At 43.7% G+C, this 16,463-nt stretch overlaps 4 protein-coding genes across 11 annotated transcripts in view; 2 read left to right on the top strand and 2 right to left on the bottom strand.

Annotated features, from left to right (window-relative positions):
* The window catches only part of LOC115768035 (protein phosphatase 1 regulatory subunit 16A), a 41,353-nt gene extending 33,628 nt beyond the window's left edge, over positions 1–7,725 (top strand). For 7 of the 8 annotated variants that reach the window (XM_030712470.1, XM_030712466.1, XM_030712461.1 and 4 more), the window contains 7 exons: positions 1,887–2,473; positions 4,103–4,811; positions 4,882–5,007; positions 5,074–5,149; positions 5,204–5,324; positions 5,384–5,925; positions 7,041–7,725. In XM_030712470.1, coding sequence (XP_030568330.1) covers positions 2,328–2,473; positions 4,103–4,811; positions 4,882–5,007; positions 5,074–5,149; positions 5,204–5,324; positions 5,384–5,925; positions 7,041–7,657 — 2,337 coding nt within the window. In that variant the 5' untranslated portion in view covers positions 1,887–2,327 and the 3' untranslated portion in view covers positions 7,658–7,725. The remainder of the gene's footprint in view (positions 1–1,886; positions 2,474–4,102; positions 4,812–4,881; positions 5,008–5,073; positions 5,150–5,203; positions 5,325–5,383; positions 5,926–7,040) is intronic. The other variant, XM_030712516.1, reaches the window with a different exon arrangement.
* Positions 7,726–9,719: 1,994 nt separating this feature from the next.
* On the bottom strand, positions 9,720–12,325 carry LOC115766312 (U3 small nucleolar RNA-associated protein 14 homolog A). The gene is made up of 2 exons (XM_030710199.1): positions 11,704–12,325; positions 9,720–11,647 (listed from the first exon to the last, which is right to left on the bottom strand). The coding sequence occupies exons 1-2, from the start codon at positions 12,097–12,099 to the stop codon at positions 9,773–9,775; spliced, it is 2,271 nt and encodes a 756-aa protein (XP_030566059.1). The 5' UTR covers positions 12,100–12,325; the 3' UTR covers positions 9,720–9,772.
* A 118-nt stretch (positions 12,326–12,443) lies between these two features.
* LOC115766328 (general transcription factor IIH subunit 4) lies at positions 12,444–14,218 on the top strand. Its single transcript, XM_030710222.1, has 2 exons — positions 12,444–12,779; positions 12,837–14,218. The coding sequence occupies exons 1-2, from the start codon at positions 12,499–12,501 to the stop codon at positions 14,032–14,034; spliced, it is 1,479 nt and encodes a 492-aa protein (XP_030566082.1). The 5' UTR covers positions 12,444–12,498; the 3' UTR covers positions 14,035–14,218.
* Positions 14,219–14,320: 102 nt separating this feature from the next.
* Positions 14,321–16,374, bottom strand: LOC115766319 (probable Ufm1-specific protease 2). The gene is made up of 2 exons (XM_030710211.1): positions 16,278–16,374; positions 14,321–16,215 (listed from the first exon to the last, which is right to left on the bottom strand). The coding sequence occupies exons 1-2, from the start codon at positions 16,314–16,316 to the stop codon at positions 14,416–14,418; spliced, it is 1,839 nt and encodes a 612-aa protein (XP_030566071.1). The 5' UTR covers positions 16,317–16,374; the 3' UTR covers positions 14,321–14,415.
* Positions 16,375–16,463: the final 89 nt, after the last annotated feature.

Here is a 16,463-nt window from a genome sequence, read left to right as displayed (position 1 = left end):
ATATATAAACATAAGCTGCTTTTGCTTCATACATGCACACATACATACGCTCATAGATACACACCCACACGCATACATACACACCCTCGCACATAAATACGTACACACATTCACTAAAATGGCTTAAGGGATTGCGAAAATAAACTTTTTAACATTAAACTTCATTTACTATCAAGGCATATAGACTTGCAAGAGCTGTATGAATGAATGAGAATCGCGTAGAAGGGTAACATTTAATGAAGATAATCTTTTAGGACTAAAAAAACGTTTGCTTATGACTTGTTATCCCTGAGAAATATCAGCAAGGGTATGCATAGTCGGCGCCCGGCTTGTTTTATTTTCATTTTGCTTTTTTCTGCAACAGTTTTTAAAAGCAGATTAAATCTGAAATTATTCCCGAGCACATCTAAGTGCAATTTTTATGTATATTCATGAAGTTTATGCACTGCAGCTACATTTGCCCACAAATCCTTACACAAACACGTACACGCACTTTACTGATTATTTAAGGACTTACAGAGGCATCCGAATGAGAGAGCATAGCAAATGAGCAACTCCAATGGAGTTGGCAGCTGAGAATTGAAAGTTGTTTAAGGCGCTTTTCAGCTGTTGCTTAAAAATGCCCTTTGCCAGCAACCACAGAGTGCGGCAACGTGCCACATGCCACGTGGGGCAGAGGCAGGCCAGCGGAGACCGTCTTCAAGCTGGGCTACCAACTCAAACAAACTCAACCCGACATGCACCAAATACCGTTGCCCAACTTGGTTTGGCTATTGAACCAGCCAGCGGAAGCCAAGGACATGCAGACACACACACACACAGGCACACATTATTCACACACTTCAGTGCACCCAAAAAAAATAGCAGGGAAGTGTATCTAGTTTGTCCGTTTGTGCGTTAGTTGATAGCCGTTCCATTAGCACAATTGCCACGACTGTTGCCATAGCTACTCATCCCCATCCTGCGCCATCCCTGGTGGCCAGTCTGGTGGCAGCATCAATTTATCTTGCTTACTGCGAAAATGTTATCATGCAATTGGATTTTGACCTTATGCATTTTAGTTTGCTGTTAACCAGTTAAACCTCACCATAACTCAGAAGGCACTTTCCTAGAACCAACAAAGAAAATATAAACATCTCCAAATACTCTAGCTCGACGTTCTTGATTGGAAGATGCCCTGAAAATGCATCTGAAGTATTTTAACATTCGCACTTGCTTAAGTTATAGCCAGATACAAGTTGAGCAAAAATAATGTCATCTCTCTCAAGATGTGTGTTCTGACTGACTGACTGACTGATTGACTGAATGATTGATTGACTGACTGACTAAATGACTGACTGATTGACTGACTAACTAACTGATTTACTGACTGATTGACTGACTAAATGACTGATTAACTGACTGACTGATTGACTGACTAACTGACTGATTGACTGTCTGACTGATTGACTGACTAACTAACTGATTAACTGAATGACGAGGTTTTGTGAAATTCCACCTGCAAGCGTGGAAAAATCACGAAAATCTTTTGTATTAAACTTTTTTCTTTACCATCCGATTGGCCTTAAACTCATTTTGATTATTGCTTAAATTCATTTGAAGGCTGTCCTCAAATTTTCAGAAAATCCATTCCTCCTTGTTGAAAATGGGGATTAAAAACTGAATGGGTGACGTTTCGGGCTTACTGTCAATTCTTAGAATCAATTCTGAGATGTGTTTCGCCATTTTTGGCGGAATTCAAGGGGAAACCTTATGATGGTGCTTTAAGGATATTTTGGATATTTTCTACTTTATTTTGTTCCAATTCTCGATTGAAAAAGAGAAAAGGACCCTAATGCATCATACATTTTGTGGATTAACCTACGTTTTTCTCTTGTATATTCCAGGCAGTGAAAAGCACAAAAGTATTAAAATCAAAAGTAAACACTGGCACGAGTATAATAACAAGGTGACAACACTGGCCAACGAGGCTGCTGCCATGAGAGCTGCAACGGCTGCAGCGTGGCTGCAACATCAACAACTGCAATCATCATAATAATAACAATAATATTATTAATAATAGTTGATGCAGCAGCGGCAGCGGCAACAGCTGCTCCAATGATTACAAAAATCCAGACGCAAGAGACACAACACAACAAACGAGAATCAAACTCAAAAATGCAAATTACAATTTGCATGCAAGCGAAGAAGAAGACGTACAACAACCGCAACAACAACAAGGAGTTTAAGAACAACAACAACAACACTGGGCAATCAGCAACAGAGTTGCCAAGCCTGTGAAAAATAACTGCTACTAATTCCACAACATATCAGCAAGCGGCGACAAGATGATCAAAGGCATTCTGATACAGCGCAAAAGCCAGGAGGATGCCAGCTATGCGAAACAGCTCAAAATGGAGCACGCCGACCTGGTGGCCGAAATGCAGACGGTCGAGAGCTTGCCAACCCACGAGAGACTCCAGCTGGCCAGACTGTAAGTAGGCCTAACGTGGAATCTTAGTTAACCAAGTTGCAACTCGGTCGGGTGTGAAATTTCACGCAACTCTTGAGAATTTCATTGATAAACATTGCTGCAGATATTCAAATACGTATGCTAAGTACTTAGCTAGAACGGTCACACTTTGTTTTAGATAGCTGTCCACATTGGAAAACATTTTTTAAATCAAGTGGAAACTCCTCTAGTTGGGGCTGCCCTAGTTGGAGATACCCTATATTAATTTCAATTCTTCTCCTAGTCAAAGGCCAGTGAAAATTCATTCTTGAATAACTTTTCTGTTTGTATTCTAAAATTTATAAAATTTCCATATACAAAAAGAGTATATAGACATATATTTATTCATTGTTTTATAGAAATGTGCTACGCATATAAGGATATATCTCCGAACCCGTAAAGTATATATAGATTGATATAGCGATATCTATCCGTCTGTCGGACTGTCTGTCTGTTTCTATGCAAACTAGTCTCTCCCATTGTTGCAGGCAGTAAATATGTCGGAACCAGTCGGATTGCATGACTATATCATAAAGGTCTCATAGAAACAATCGGTCGAAAAGTAGGTTCTTATATGGAATGTTTTTTTCTTAACCATTGCAATATCCCCCTACTAGATCTAGGATAGGAAGAATTCTATCGAAAAAATAGTTTTTTTATGCAAAATATTCTGTTTTTTCAAGATATTTTTATCAAAATCAGCCTTACGAGCTTCACTATACTCACTTATCTGCAAAACTGCAAGGCAAAAGTCCACAAGGGTATTAAAACTTCGACGTGCCGAAGATATTCTTACTTTCTGTGACTTACTTTAATTTTTATAAATTATTAAAAAGGAGAAAGTAGTTTGCAAATGGGAAAGATTAATAAAAATGACAATTTTAATTTTGAGAAAAATTTTAAAATTAAAAGAAAATAGAGATGAATTTAACGAAGAGAAAGGAACAACTAGGAAATGTTTACTAAAGGATAAATATACAATTCATTTATAAAGACGCCAACTAAATTTATATCAATATATTTTTTATAGAACGTAGAGCTCGTTTGCGTTGAGATCTTTAAGCAAAACTTATTCCCAACACAGTTTCAAAGCACATCGACTCACATATTTGCTTAAGAGCAATAGAAAAATAAAACAGATGTTCAAACTGTTTTCTATTAATTTGAGCCAAGAACTAGAATTCGAAATGGTACGTACTTTGATGACAATTCACGTGTGAGCCAAAGTCAATTTAGCCCAAGGCCAAAGACTCCGAATTATTGCAAGCAATTAAAATTACGAGTCACGCACATTTGATTGCAGGTTTTTGTCTGACAACAATTAAATTCTCGTTTCATTTAAGACATCTTCTTGTTATTTAAACTTGAGCTCACGGTTTCTACGGGCGACCGTAAAGTTTGCCATTAGAAGTGAAAAGTTGTAAGCCAAGTTTTGATTGGTTTTAACCAAGTTGCACTGCAGCCCGAAAGAATGTGTTGTTGTAATCATATAGGAGCAAGTAAATACTGTAGAGAGAACAGCTGGAAATGTGCTTAAAAAAAGCTTTAAGAAACTTTAATAGTTTTAAACTAACCAAAGTCTCTCTCTCTCCCTCTCTCTCTCTGACTTAGGCGACGTGCTCAGCAGCTGAAGCTGGCCCGGCAGAAGGAGAAGGAATGGCTGAAACTGCAACGGGCCAAGGGTCAAACGGGCAGCGGGAGCGGCGGCGGCGGCGGCGGCACGGTTAGCAGCATATTAAACGGCGCCGCTGGCGATACCACCCATCACTTCCGGCATGCCAACGGCACGGGCACCTTGAGCGGCAGGCGGCACATATCCTTTGAGAACAGCGTGGTGCTATTGGAGGCTGCGTCCCGGAACGATATGCCCGAGGTGGCTGCCCTGCTGCAGCACGGCATCACGCCGGATGCGGCCAACGAGGATGGGCTGACGGCGCTGCATCAGTGCTGCATCGATAACAACGTGGACATGCTGCGGCTGCTGCTCGACTACGGGGCCAATGTGGACGCGCAGGACAGTGATAAATGGACGCCGCTGCATGCGGCGGCCACCTGCGGCCACTTGGAGCTGGTGCGCATACTCATACGGCACAATGCCAATCTGTTGGCCGTGAACACGGACGGCAATATGCCGTACGATTTGTGCGACGATGAGAATACCCTCGACTTTATTGAGGGCGAGATGGCGCAGCGCGGCGTCACCCAGGAGCTGATCGATGAGACGCGCTCCTCCACGGAACGGGTCATGCTCAAGGATCTAATGGAGCTGGCGCGCACCGGTGCTGATCTGGAGGAGCCAGACTATCAAGGCGCCACACCGGTTAGTCACACACACTCACACGCATTTGTTGTGCACAACTAAGCTTTCTCCCCCTCTGTCTCGCTTGCAGCTGCACATAGCTTCTGCCAATGGCTATGTGCGCGTGGTGGAGTTTCTGCTGGAGCAGCATGTCAATGTGGATGCCATGGACAAGGATCTGTGGACGCCAGTGCATGCGGCAGCTTGTTGGGGTCACGTAAGTAAACCGTCTGTCTATCCATGGCAACTAAGAGTCTGCTTTCACTCTCCAACCTCTCCACAGCTCGAAGTTCTGGAGATGTTGGCGCAATGTGGTGCTGATCTGAATGTGCGCAACAAGGACGACGAAACGCCTTCGGGTAGGTTAACTACACTACACACTATGTACACTACAATTCGGCATCTCTTTTTAGATATCTGCGAGGATCCAGAGATACGTGAACGCATCGAGCAGCTGAAAACGGAGCAGGAGAGCAAACGACTGGCGGAGGCGCAACGAAGGCGCGTTCGACGCTCGCAGAGCAACAATACCAGGTGGATAAAAAGAGAATCACATCCAATTCTTAGCTTATACCGACTCTCTTTCTCCTCAGAGCCCAATCGGTGCGTCGCACCAGCCTGCGCGACAAAACGCTTACAACCAAAAAGGATGCCGTGGAAGAGGCTCGTCTGCGTCTGCAGGCGCAGGAGGCCACCGACACGAACTCCACAACGGCGCCAGCGGCTGCCGAGCTGCCCAATGGCTATGGCTATCACACGACCAGCAGCAGCGGCGGCAACAACAACGTCAGCAGCAACAGCAACAACAACAACAATGCCGAGAAACGCCCCTCCACTGGCAGCCTGAGCAGCCAATTGCTGTCACACTCCAAATCCGCGGATGCGGTTGACAACATAACGCTCACAACGACACATTCCTATCTGCCGCGTCGTCCGCCCGACGGACGCGAGAACGACGAACAGCTGCTGCTCAAGGCTGGCGATGCCGTCGTCGGTGAGCTGCAACGTGCCACCTCTGCGGCCGCTGTCATCCTGACTGACAAGGGCACCGCCGCCAGCGCCGAGGCGGTGCAGATTCAATCATCCAAGGCGGCGGGCAATGGCAAGATCAACGTGCAGGTCACAGTGCTAGTGGGTGAGTATCACAAACACCTCAAACCTGACACTTGCACCCACCACACTCACACCACACACACACACTCACACCCGCAACCAACACCAGCGCTTGCTGCAATCAAGCAGCGCCGCTTAAATGCTTCCCCTTGTGTCAAATGTCACTGTCTAATGTGTGTTTAACGACTCTACTAAAACGAACTCGAGATAAAAAGCATGCTGACAGCTGTCTGACAGTTGCAACGACTAGCGCATGCTCTTCATTATTAACAATTGAAATAATCTACTTTAGAATATGTAACTAACCAACAATAGAAATGCAACTAACTAGTTCCTGCTAATTGAAGCTCTTTACTTAAAATGCTTTGCAACATATTTAGTTCACATTTTACACTCTTAAAAATTTAGAGAACTTTCAGTGCAGTAAAGCTTTGAATTCAAGTTCGATACGAAGGGTTTTCCAATTTCCAAGTGAAAGCTTGAAGAACGCTTCTATTCCAAAGTACTTTCTGTTTGTGTTTTTTAGAGAGTTAACTCGTAACTTATTTATATTTCTTTTCTAAAACGGGTTTTCAATCATTTTTTCTATGTTTCGTAGTTTTGATTTGATTCGATTCTTTAGTAGATTAAAATATTTCATAAAGAGTTAAGAGATGTTTTTTCTGATTCAGACTTATATGTAGTTTTCATATTTGATTTATCTATCTAAAGAATACAAAAACAAGCTCTTAAAGACTCTTAGCGTACCGCAGACTAAGCTTCAAAGTGACTAAACAAATTCATCTGCTAACAAAACGTATTTTGTCCTTGTACTAAATTAAACAATCAAATCACCTGTGTCTACTGTCACACACACACGCGCACACAAACATAGACAATAACTTCAACTAAACAAAACAGCTTCTGCTGCTATTTATAACGGTGATAGGGCATACAAAATTCGTATATTATATAGAGAGAAAAAAATGGAAGTTAAATAACATTTGCTTGTGATTTTATGTTTATTTTTTGTGTTCGGCTCGTTGCGCTCGTTTTGTGTCGTCTGCCTCTGCCTGCCTGCATCATCATCAACAAAAAAAAAAAAAAACCAACCGCCAAAACCACCCAACCACCCACCATCAACACCAATTCATGTAGACACAAACAGCACGCATCATCAGCAGCAGCAACATAGCCAGCAACATCAACAACAGTTGCAGCAACATGCGCTGCTGTTGCAGCAACATCATCATCAGCAACAGCAGCAGCTCCAGCAACATCATCAGCAACATCAGCAGCAGCAGCAGCAATATGTTGCTATGGATGCGGGTGCCGTTACTTTGTCTAATTTGAAAAAGCAACGTTCGCTATCGCGCACCGCCAATGTGCTTAACAATTTCGAGCTCTCATCCACAACAACAGCAGCAACTGCTTCTACAACTACTTCTACAACAACAACAACAACTAATGGTTCTGTTTTAGGAGCCGCCACTTCCGTTAATCACAACAACAACAACAACAACAACAATAGCAGCGCTAACAATAACAACAACAACAACAACAACTTGAGCACTGGACCAATCGCCAGCCAGCCCCTGGGACTGGGCGCAATGAGTCCCAGCTTGCTCGACTTTGATACAGCTGCGCCGGCAGCAACAGCAGCAGCAGCAGCCGCAGTTGGCAACGCCAATTCGGTTAATAAATTTAGTGGCAACACTGGCGATGTGGTCAGCGACAGCACCAGCACCAGTCGCAAGTGCTGTACGCTAATGTAGACAGCCGCTGCGGCAAGGAAAACAGGGTATTACAATATACAATTGCCAGCCGTTAAGCTTACCAAAACTAAATGGGGTTGGGATTTGGGGCAGGGTATTGGGCGGGACGGGTTGGGTAGGGGGGGGTTATGTACGTGTTAATGGGGAAGAATCAAACAATTAGCAATTTTGAAATGCCTGGCAAAAGTGTCTTTTATTAGCATTTTAGTAGAACAAGTTCAAAACATAACTTTTAAATAATGCAAAGCAGGGTTCAATTCTATGAGCTCTATAATTGAAAAAAGAGAAGATTCAACAAAAAAAATAGAAGAAAATACGACTCAAAGTCGTGGCATTTTCCTAAGCCAGCAGTAAAAAGCATACACAAAAATAAAGTACACACATTATACGATGCATGTATATGTTTACATGTCTTACAGTTGATCAACATGTTCTGAATTTCAATTTGGAAACCAAACTTTGAGAATTTCCAACAAAAACAAAAAAAAAAACAATTTCAAGAATAGCTTTTCTTTTCGGAATTGAAACTCAGTACATGAATGTTTCAAATTAAACTAAAAATGAAATCCAATTTGATGTGAGCCGTTTATGTTAAGTAGTTTTTAATGCTAAGAATTAAGAACTTTTGTTTTTTGCTAGTTCTTTAACTTTTGCTTCGTGTGCATGCGTATGTGAAATGGCAAAGCAAAGTATTATGCAAGAGTATAAATATACACATACATACTATTATTAAAATATACTATTAGCGAAATTGTAGCTACATGCAGCAAAATAATAATAAAAAATAAAAAAAAAAAAACCATCTAAAGCAATAGACAAATTGCAAGCACGTAAGCAATTAAACAGTAATAAAAGAAAAAAAATAAATAAAAATTTCATATACATATATGTGTAAATTATACATCTAAATGTCAAATAGTTTAGACTGCAACTGATGCAGCTTCCAATCGAAAATAAAAAATAAAGAAAAACTAATTTGTTTACAACAAAGTTGCCTTTTTACACTTTAAATTTAAAATTTCTCAAAAAGAACTTCCTTTTTGTGCTTGTGAAAATCTAAAGACTGGAACCACAAAATGCTTTTTACTTCAGATCAAAAGTGAACCTAAAGCTTCGAAACTGTTCCAAATGCCCAAAGATCATCGCAGTTCCCCCTGCTTGAACCGTCTTCATAAAGTGAACCAAACATTTTTAAGTTCCTAAGAGTATGCAACAGATTTTTGCGAAAAATCTGGCAATTACCTTTCAATATTTTTCCAAACCTCTAATAATTACAATACGATCCTATAAAAACATGATATTTTGGACTTCGGGAAAATTATGGAATAGATTGGAATCAAACAATTTTTGATTTCTGAACCAATAATTGTGAGTTTCCAATTTTGTCGAACATGGTCAAATTTTAGAATAATTTTTAAATGCAAATCGATATTTCTACGAGCTCTGAAAGGTATTACAATATGGGACTTAAGACACCCGAGAAAAGAAAAATATAAATGCTTATAGAAACAAGTAAGAGGTTCTAGTCGGGAGCTCCCGAATAGGGGATACCCTAAACCCTCTTCTTCCAACATCAAATGCATATATATATTCCATTTTAGAAGCTATATGTCAAGTTTGGTGACTCTAGCTCTAATTATTTACCAAAATTGCCCAAAAAACAGGATATTGATATCGATTTATATCGATTGCTCGGATACGGAGTAAGTTATTGATTATCGGAAACAAACTCGTTTTGCACGGGAACTAGGAGCATCTACAACTATGTCAAGTCTCTAGCTCTTATAGGTTCTGATATCCTTGCGTTCATACATACGGACGGACGGATGGACAGACAGATGGACATGGCTAGATCGACTCGGCTATTGATGCTGATCAAGAATAAATACACTTTATGGGGTCGGAGATGCTTCCTTCTGCCTGTTACATACATTTGGATTTTGCTCAAATACAATATACCCTTATACCCATTTTTAATGGGTTCAGGGTATAAAAATACGCCTTTAACAGCTAGTAGGGATATTCAAAAACAAAAGACCATTAGATTTATCTTTTCTTCTTTTTAGATAACGTATTTGCTTTACATATTTTTATTGTACACTACGCTACCTCACCTTACTTCGCTTTGCCCGCTTCTTGCAAACGCTTTATTCTTCTGTCCACAATGTGTCGCAGCCGGCGGTCTGGTTTGAGCAATTCACTCTCATCCATGGGCTCGATAACTTGACCCTTGCGCGTGATGATCGCCGGGCGTGTTAGCATACGGAATGCTGTTTCCGGCACAAAATTACGTCCAATGGGCGCACGTATGCTGGCCTCATAGTCGGCCAGGGATTTGAAGGGGAACGGTATGCTGGATACCATGTGGCCACGCGCTTGTTTGCTTGTCGTTTCATTGATATACAGATTATCCTTGTTGTCGTCGCGACGCTTTTCCGGCGCCGCCAATTTAAGTAAAAGTCGCTTGTTGCGCCTATTGATAGCTTCCTGGGATATGCCAGCGCCCGCCCAAGAGCCCCAACCGGGCATAGCCAGCTGCAGTTCGTTGTTCTTGACCTCAGAGTCTTTTGTCTTGTCCTTGTTAAAATCAGCTATAATATCATCATCCTCAAAGGCTTGACTAATGGTCAATTGGCGCTCGGCGTCAGCATCCGCTTCATCATATTCGGCCGCATCGTCTTCCGTGAGTGCATTGTTCATCGCATCCGAGCTGCGCATAGTTTGCTTCCACGTGATGGTGGTGACATTTCTAGGATCGATGGCACTAACAGTTGTCGGTGCGGTTTCCGTTGGCTTTTCGTCCGACTTGGTCAAGTCGCCAACAGTTTGTGCAGCCAGCTTTGGTGTTATTTCCTCTTGATTGAGCGGCTCGTCGATTTCAACACGCTGTTTAGCCTTCTTAAACGTTAAATCCTTCAGGTTTTTCAGTTCATCTCGTTCCTTTTTCGGCTTTTTGGATTTCTTAGTGGACTCCTTAAGCTTTTCTGCTTGTTTTCTAAGTTTTGCTAGCTTTTTACTAATCCTATCGTGTATATTATCGTCATATTGTTCAAAAATTTCATCGATTGATTTAACTTTTACTGGAGTTTCAACTTCCTCTACCAGCCAGCCATTTTCCACAACCGCCTTGGGTTTCTTTTTCTTTTTTATAGGCTTTTCCAAGGGCTGCTTTTTGGCTTTCTGAACCTTCTGCTGCTTCTCAACTTCCTTAATTTCTGCACAATGCTCAGCCAGAAGCTTTTCATTTTCATTGCGCTCTGTCCAATACTTGCGCCAGTTAGATTTCTCTTCGGCGGATTGTTGGGGTGCCGCCTGTACCGCTGATTTAGCTTTCATCCAGGGATTCATTGGATCGTAATCTTCTTGCTCATTTGTTTCCATTTTTTTGGGGGCTTGCTCATCCTCACTATCTGTATCCAATTTTTTCTCGGTCAACTGCCGACTAACAGCCAATTGTTCCGCAAGATCTTTGCGTACATCCTTATCATATTTGGCGCGCACCTGTAGATTCTTGGCCCAGGTGCCGGTGTTTTTGTGCCGCAGACTGGCGCGTTCCATGACGCGGCTCTTTTCCAAAGCATCTAGCTTCTCTAGCGCAGCCTCAGGATTGGTCTTTTGCAGCAGCTCGAACTCCTTCATTTGCTCCAAAATCTTTTGCCGTTTCTGCAGCTTATGGTATTTCTTGGACTTGATTTTGTTCTGCATACGCGCTTTTGCCGACTTTTGAGACTCGCGCATCTTTAAATAGGCCAGCTCCCGGCGACGCGCATAGAGCTCATCGCGGGTCATTTTCTTCTGCAGCATCTCCCGTTCTTGTTGGGCTAATGCCTTCTCATCGGTGTTGTCACCAATTTGGGCTTTGCGTAGCTCACGCAACTTCTTGTTGCTCGCTTCCAGCTCCTTGCCCAAATCGGACTTGATGCTCGTCTGTAGAGCTTTTGCGTGTGCCGCTGTATTTACGTAAATCGTTTCCGAGGGTTTGGGAAATATCTGAAAGGGTTCGTGTGAAGCACAAGTATTCTTATAAAATCCATCTTTTCACTCACCTGCGTCTCGGCGGAACGCTGTTTGGCCACGACGGCATCCCAGCGACCAAGTTTCTTCTTTACACCCTCGTAGCCAATAGTCCGTTTGATGCGATCGGCTGCCGGCTTTTCTAGCGGTTTCTCGAGCACCTTTTTGGTGCTATGCACATTCTTTAGCTTCTTGCCCGTTTCGATGTGCTTGGAAGTGCGCAATATCTGGACCAAATCGTTCAGGCCAACAGCCTTAGGAGCGTGCTGTGTAGTTTTGGCACTCTTAAACAGGCGAAATTCATCTTGTTGGGGCTGGCGCTCGTCGCGTGTCGATTTGCGTATATGTTGCACATTGCCCAGATTGCCTATGGCCTGTAGTAGCTTCTTGTGCGCCGCCGGGTTATATTGCTCTTCATCATCACTCATTTTTACAATTTTAAGCCTAGGAATTTTACAAAACACGCGGTGGTAAAAACAGCTGAGTGTTATCGACTAATATGCGCATTCACAATAGATAACTATCGCTACGAGACTGTGAATGGTACGCTGTTCACGCAACGTAAGTCAATGTTTATACTAAAATACCTAATAAAAATTGTAACGATCGAAATTTATTGCAAATTTAGCAATATTGTACTTGTAACTTTACACAAAAATCTATTTTTAGAAAAATGTGCGATACATGTGCACAGTATCGATATCATAAATATCGCAGGCCAAATAATATCGCATGTCCAAGTTTAAGTTAAATATATCGATATACCGGCACGATATCAGCCTACATGCAGACGCGAAATTGTTAAACAAATTCGGGTGCATCGTGCCATGGCCGATACAAAATCCGGCCGTTATGCGAGCAGCAGCGCTGCTATATCCCCCCTAGTACAGAGTCCAGAGAATTTGGAGTGCAAGAACTTTCAGGAATATCTGCGCAGCCGTCAAACACCCGAGACGCTAGAGAAGCTCTACAATTATCCACCCATTTGCCTGGCGGTCTATCGCGAGTTGCCCGAAATCGCAAGACAGTTTGTAATTCGCATACTGTTCATAGATCAGCCAGTGCCACAAGCCGTTGTCACGTCATGGGGTGCACAACGCGTTGCCAAGTAAGTAATGCAAATATCCGGTCCAAGCAACAAGCTGAATTCACATATCCTTTGCAGGGAACAAATGGAGGCCACCAGCTGCCTGACTGCTTTGTGTGTCTGGCGCGTCACGGCCATACCAGGCGGCCTGGCTGCTTGGGAGCTGTCACCCACGTTTAAAAAGAGCGTTCGTCAGGTGCTACTGGGCGGCGGCAAGCCCTGGGCAATGACCAATACGCTGGATAGGGACTCCAAGCCGCGTGACATTGCGTTTCTGGACTCGTATGCCATGTCCCGCTGGCGCTGTGTGCTGCACTATATGGTGGGCACGGGCAGCCGCGGCGGCACCGATGCCGAGGCGATCAGTCCAGATGCAGTGCGCATTCTTTTACATGCGAATCTTATGAAGCGCGACGAGCGCGATGGTATCACCATTACACGTCAGGGATTTCAGTTTTTGTTGCTGGACACACGCGCTCAGGTCTGGCATTTTATGCTGCAGTATTTGGAGACATGCGAGGAGCGCGGCATCTGCCTGCCTGAGTGCCTGTCCATGCTGTTTCAATTAAGTTTCTCGACGCTGGGACGCGACTACAGCTCGGAGGGCATGAACAACCAGATGTTGACGTTTTTGCAGCATCTACGTGAGTTCGGACTGGTGTTTCAACGGAAACGCAAGGAGGGTCGCTTTTATCCCACACGACTTGCCCTGAATGTAACGAACAAGGATGCAGCACAGGCTTCCACATCGGCGGATGAGGAGCGCATGCAGGAAAGGGGTTACATCGTGGTGGAAACCAATTACCGCGTTTATGCCTACACAGATTCACAGCTGCAGGTGGCTGTGCTCGGTCTTTTTACCGAGCTACTCTATCGCTTTCCCAATCTCGTTGTGGGTGTCCTCACACGCGACTCTGTGCGCCAAGCACTGCGTGGCGGCATTACGGCCGAGCAAATCGTCAGTTATTTGGAACAGTATGCACATCCTAACATGAAGCTGGTCGAATCAGCCATTCAATCAAAGTCCTGCCTGCCGCCCACAATTGTAGACCAAATCAAACTCTGGGAAATGGAACGCAATCGTTTCACATACACAGAGGGCGTTGTTTACAATCAGTTCCTGTCACAAAACGACTTTGTAACACTGCGCGACTACGCACAATCCATAAACATGCTGGTGTGGCAAAATGAACGCACCCGCACCATGGTGGTACAGAAGAACGGTCACGACGATGTCAAGCGCTACTGGAAGAAGTACTCAAAAAGCGGCGGCTAGCGCCGAATTACTATACTTCGTATTTAAGCTAACTCATTTAATTTAATATATAAGCTGATAACGTTCTCAACAGTTGCCCTTTTGTAACAAGCACAAATTTGAATTGTTATTCTTTGAATAAAGGCAACTGTGGACACGTTCTGTAATAAAAAGGTATACCTCCATTAATATATAAAATTATATTCCTTTCTAACTGTGGCTTTCCCATCAACCTGTGCTAAAGTTTCATTAAAGATGGTGAAAGATAATAAACATTATTTGCTCCAGTTATACACATTATATATATAGATATATAAAATACAGTACATACATTAAATTCATAAACAACACGAAACATTAAAGCTTGACATAACATCGTACTTAAATGCATAATTGGAACGTTTAATATAAAATGGGCCGCTGTGGCATACAGAGATTATAATAGCTCTTCTTGTCCCAAAAGTCCACGCTCTTCCAGCCGCACCAGCCCTTTATCTGTATGGTGGATAAATCATCGGCGCCAGTGTAATGAGGATCAAGTATTAAGAACTTCGCTTGGCCCGTCTGCACACAGTAGTCCACGCCGATAATTGTGTGAGCGAGGACGCCACCGCCAATCATGACAGGTGTGCCCTGGGTCTGGAAATGCATTGCCAGCTCCGGGGCGATTGTGGAGAGCTCGGCACCAGAAGCAACGTGTAAAATTTTGGAATCAACGTTGAGGAAACCCTGCAAGCACATGCTCAGCTCAGTGGAGCCAATCCACTGCGAGGAGCCCACAAATGATGAAGGCTTATCGTTTATTTTGTGCAAATATTCCTGTATTTCCAAATGCGAGGGTATCGCACGTTCCGTATATCCCTGTAGCAGGAACCACGAGCAAATCGTCTGCAGCGAACGGTAGGCACAGCCCCAGCCCTTATCCTGTACCTGCTGCTGCAAATAGTGATAATAATGATAGTTGCCATTCACAAGATACTCTTTGCCATCAGTCACTCCGCTGGGCCGTACACCCAGATGTGTGTTAAGCAGCGGCGTCCAGGTCGTCGTGTCTATGTCACCTTGGAAGCGACACTGATTCGCACGCCTGAAATACGGCCGGGTAGCGGGCAATGCAAACTGTCGATGCAGCCGCTTGCGTTTCTCCTGTACACTGGGTTCGTCATCGCTAAGCTGCTCCAAGTATGCACAGCTCAGAAAGTGTCCAAATTCCTGAGGATAAAAATGATAGCTGCGTGGCGACAGTAGCAACGTCTCCGATGCCGCTGTCTCTTGCTCGTTGAGCCGCTCGGTGAGGCACTGTTCGAACAGACGCAGCGAGCGGCAAATGCTCTCTATAAGCACATCATACAAACGCAGCAGCTTCGTCTTCTTGCAGAGCATTGCCATTGCTTCGAGCTCCAGTGGCACCTGCTGCTTACTGGAATCCTCATTCGTTATGCAAACGCTTAGCGCTGGATGCGACGATGCATCGCCTCCTCCAAGCTCCCGTGTGCGACAGCGCAAGACATCAATGTTAATCACATCATAGGCACAGCCCACAGCGCCATAATGCTTGGCCAGCTCCGGTGCAGTAGCAGCAGCTTTCTTTTTGTTGCTTGTTGTTGGGGATTCTGTGGGGGTGGGAATCTCAGCGATGAGCGTTTCAATTAGTGAATCGCTGTTGAAGCTTTGGTGCTGCGTTCCACAGTTGCTGCTCACATAGATCTTCGTTTGTGGCACGTTAAACACCAGACTTCCATCGGCTACCCGCTTGCGAAGCGCATGCATCTCCTTGGCTATGGCCTCCGGCGTTGGCGCCGTGTGCAAGAAGAAACCACACTTCAAGCGCGTAAAACAAAAATCGTTATACAGTTGTGGCGCCTCCATGACCTCGTACGGCACTTGTTCCAGCTTGCCGTGTATAAAGAACGATGCACGCAAGCCAACGAGTGTGCCCAGCTGACATTGAAGCAATATCGGATTATCCGTTATATCCACCGATGAGATTACTTCATTTAGATGAGCTTGTGTATCGGTACAGTCGCCAAATTTGACCAGGCCACACAAGTCTAGCTCGGCTGGGAATTTGTGCTGTATATGCTCATAGTTCAGTTCACCCACACTTGACTCAACATTGAAACTCAAGAGTAGCAAGGTGCTTTCTCCATAAAACACGCCGTATAAACAACCGCTGCACTGCAGCTTGACGCGCTCCAGGCGCTGAAGAGTACATCAGCAAAAAAAATGACAAATACGGCTGGGAGAAAATTTAAACGACTTACCTTAAGCAGAAAAGCTGATATTCTTAATTTGGGAAGCATTTTTCTGAAAACTAGGCGTGAAATTATAATATTTAGGTACAAACTGCACAGCTGGCAAATGTGTTATCGATAGACATGTTATCGTATGTGCATTGCATTTACAATCTCAAACGGCAGCAGTGTGACCATACTATACAACAAACGCAT

This window comes from Drosophila novamexicana, unplaced genomic scaffold, assembly GCF_003285875.2.
Source record: "Drosophila novamexicana strain 15010-1031.04,08,12 unplaced genomic scaffold, DnovRS2.1 tig00000009-arrow-pilon, whole genome shotgun sequence".
NCBI classification, from domain to species: domain Eukaryota; kingdom Metazoa; phylum Arthropoda; class Insecta; order Diptera; family Drosophilidae; genus Drosophila; species Drosophila novamexicana.
This window is presented reverse-complemented; position numbering and strand designations above follow the sequence as displayed.

Excerpts from the sequence above, each read along its gene's own strand:
- LOC115766312 (XM_030710199.1), bottom strand. The coding sequence starts at position 12,099 with ATGAGTGATGATGAAGAGCAATATAACCCGGCGGCGCACAAGAAGCTA. Across the intron at positions 11,648-11,703 it reads AGCGTTCCGCCGAGACGCAG|ATATTTCCCAAACCCTCGGA; the intron begins GTGAGTGAAAAG and ends GAACCCTTTCAG.
- LOC115766328 (XM_030710222.1), top strand. The coding sequence starts at position 12,499 with ATGGCCGATACAAAATCCGGCCGTTATGCGAGCAGCAGCGCTGCTATA. Across the intron at positions 12,780-12,836 it reads GGTGCACAACGCGTTGCCAA|GGAACAAATGGAGGCCACCA; the intron begins GTAAGTAATGCA and ends TATCCTTTGCAG.
- LOC115766319 (XM_030710211.1), bottom strand. The coding sequence starts at position 16,316 with ATGCTTCCCAAATTAAGAATATCAGCTTTTCTGCTTAAG. Across the intron at positions 16,216-16,277 it reads TATCAGCTTTTCTGCTTAAG|CGCCTGGAGCGCGTCAAGCT; the intron begins GTAAGTCGTTTA and ends TGTACTCTTCAG.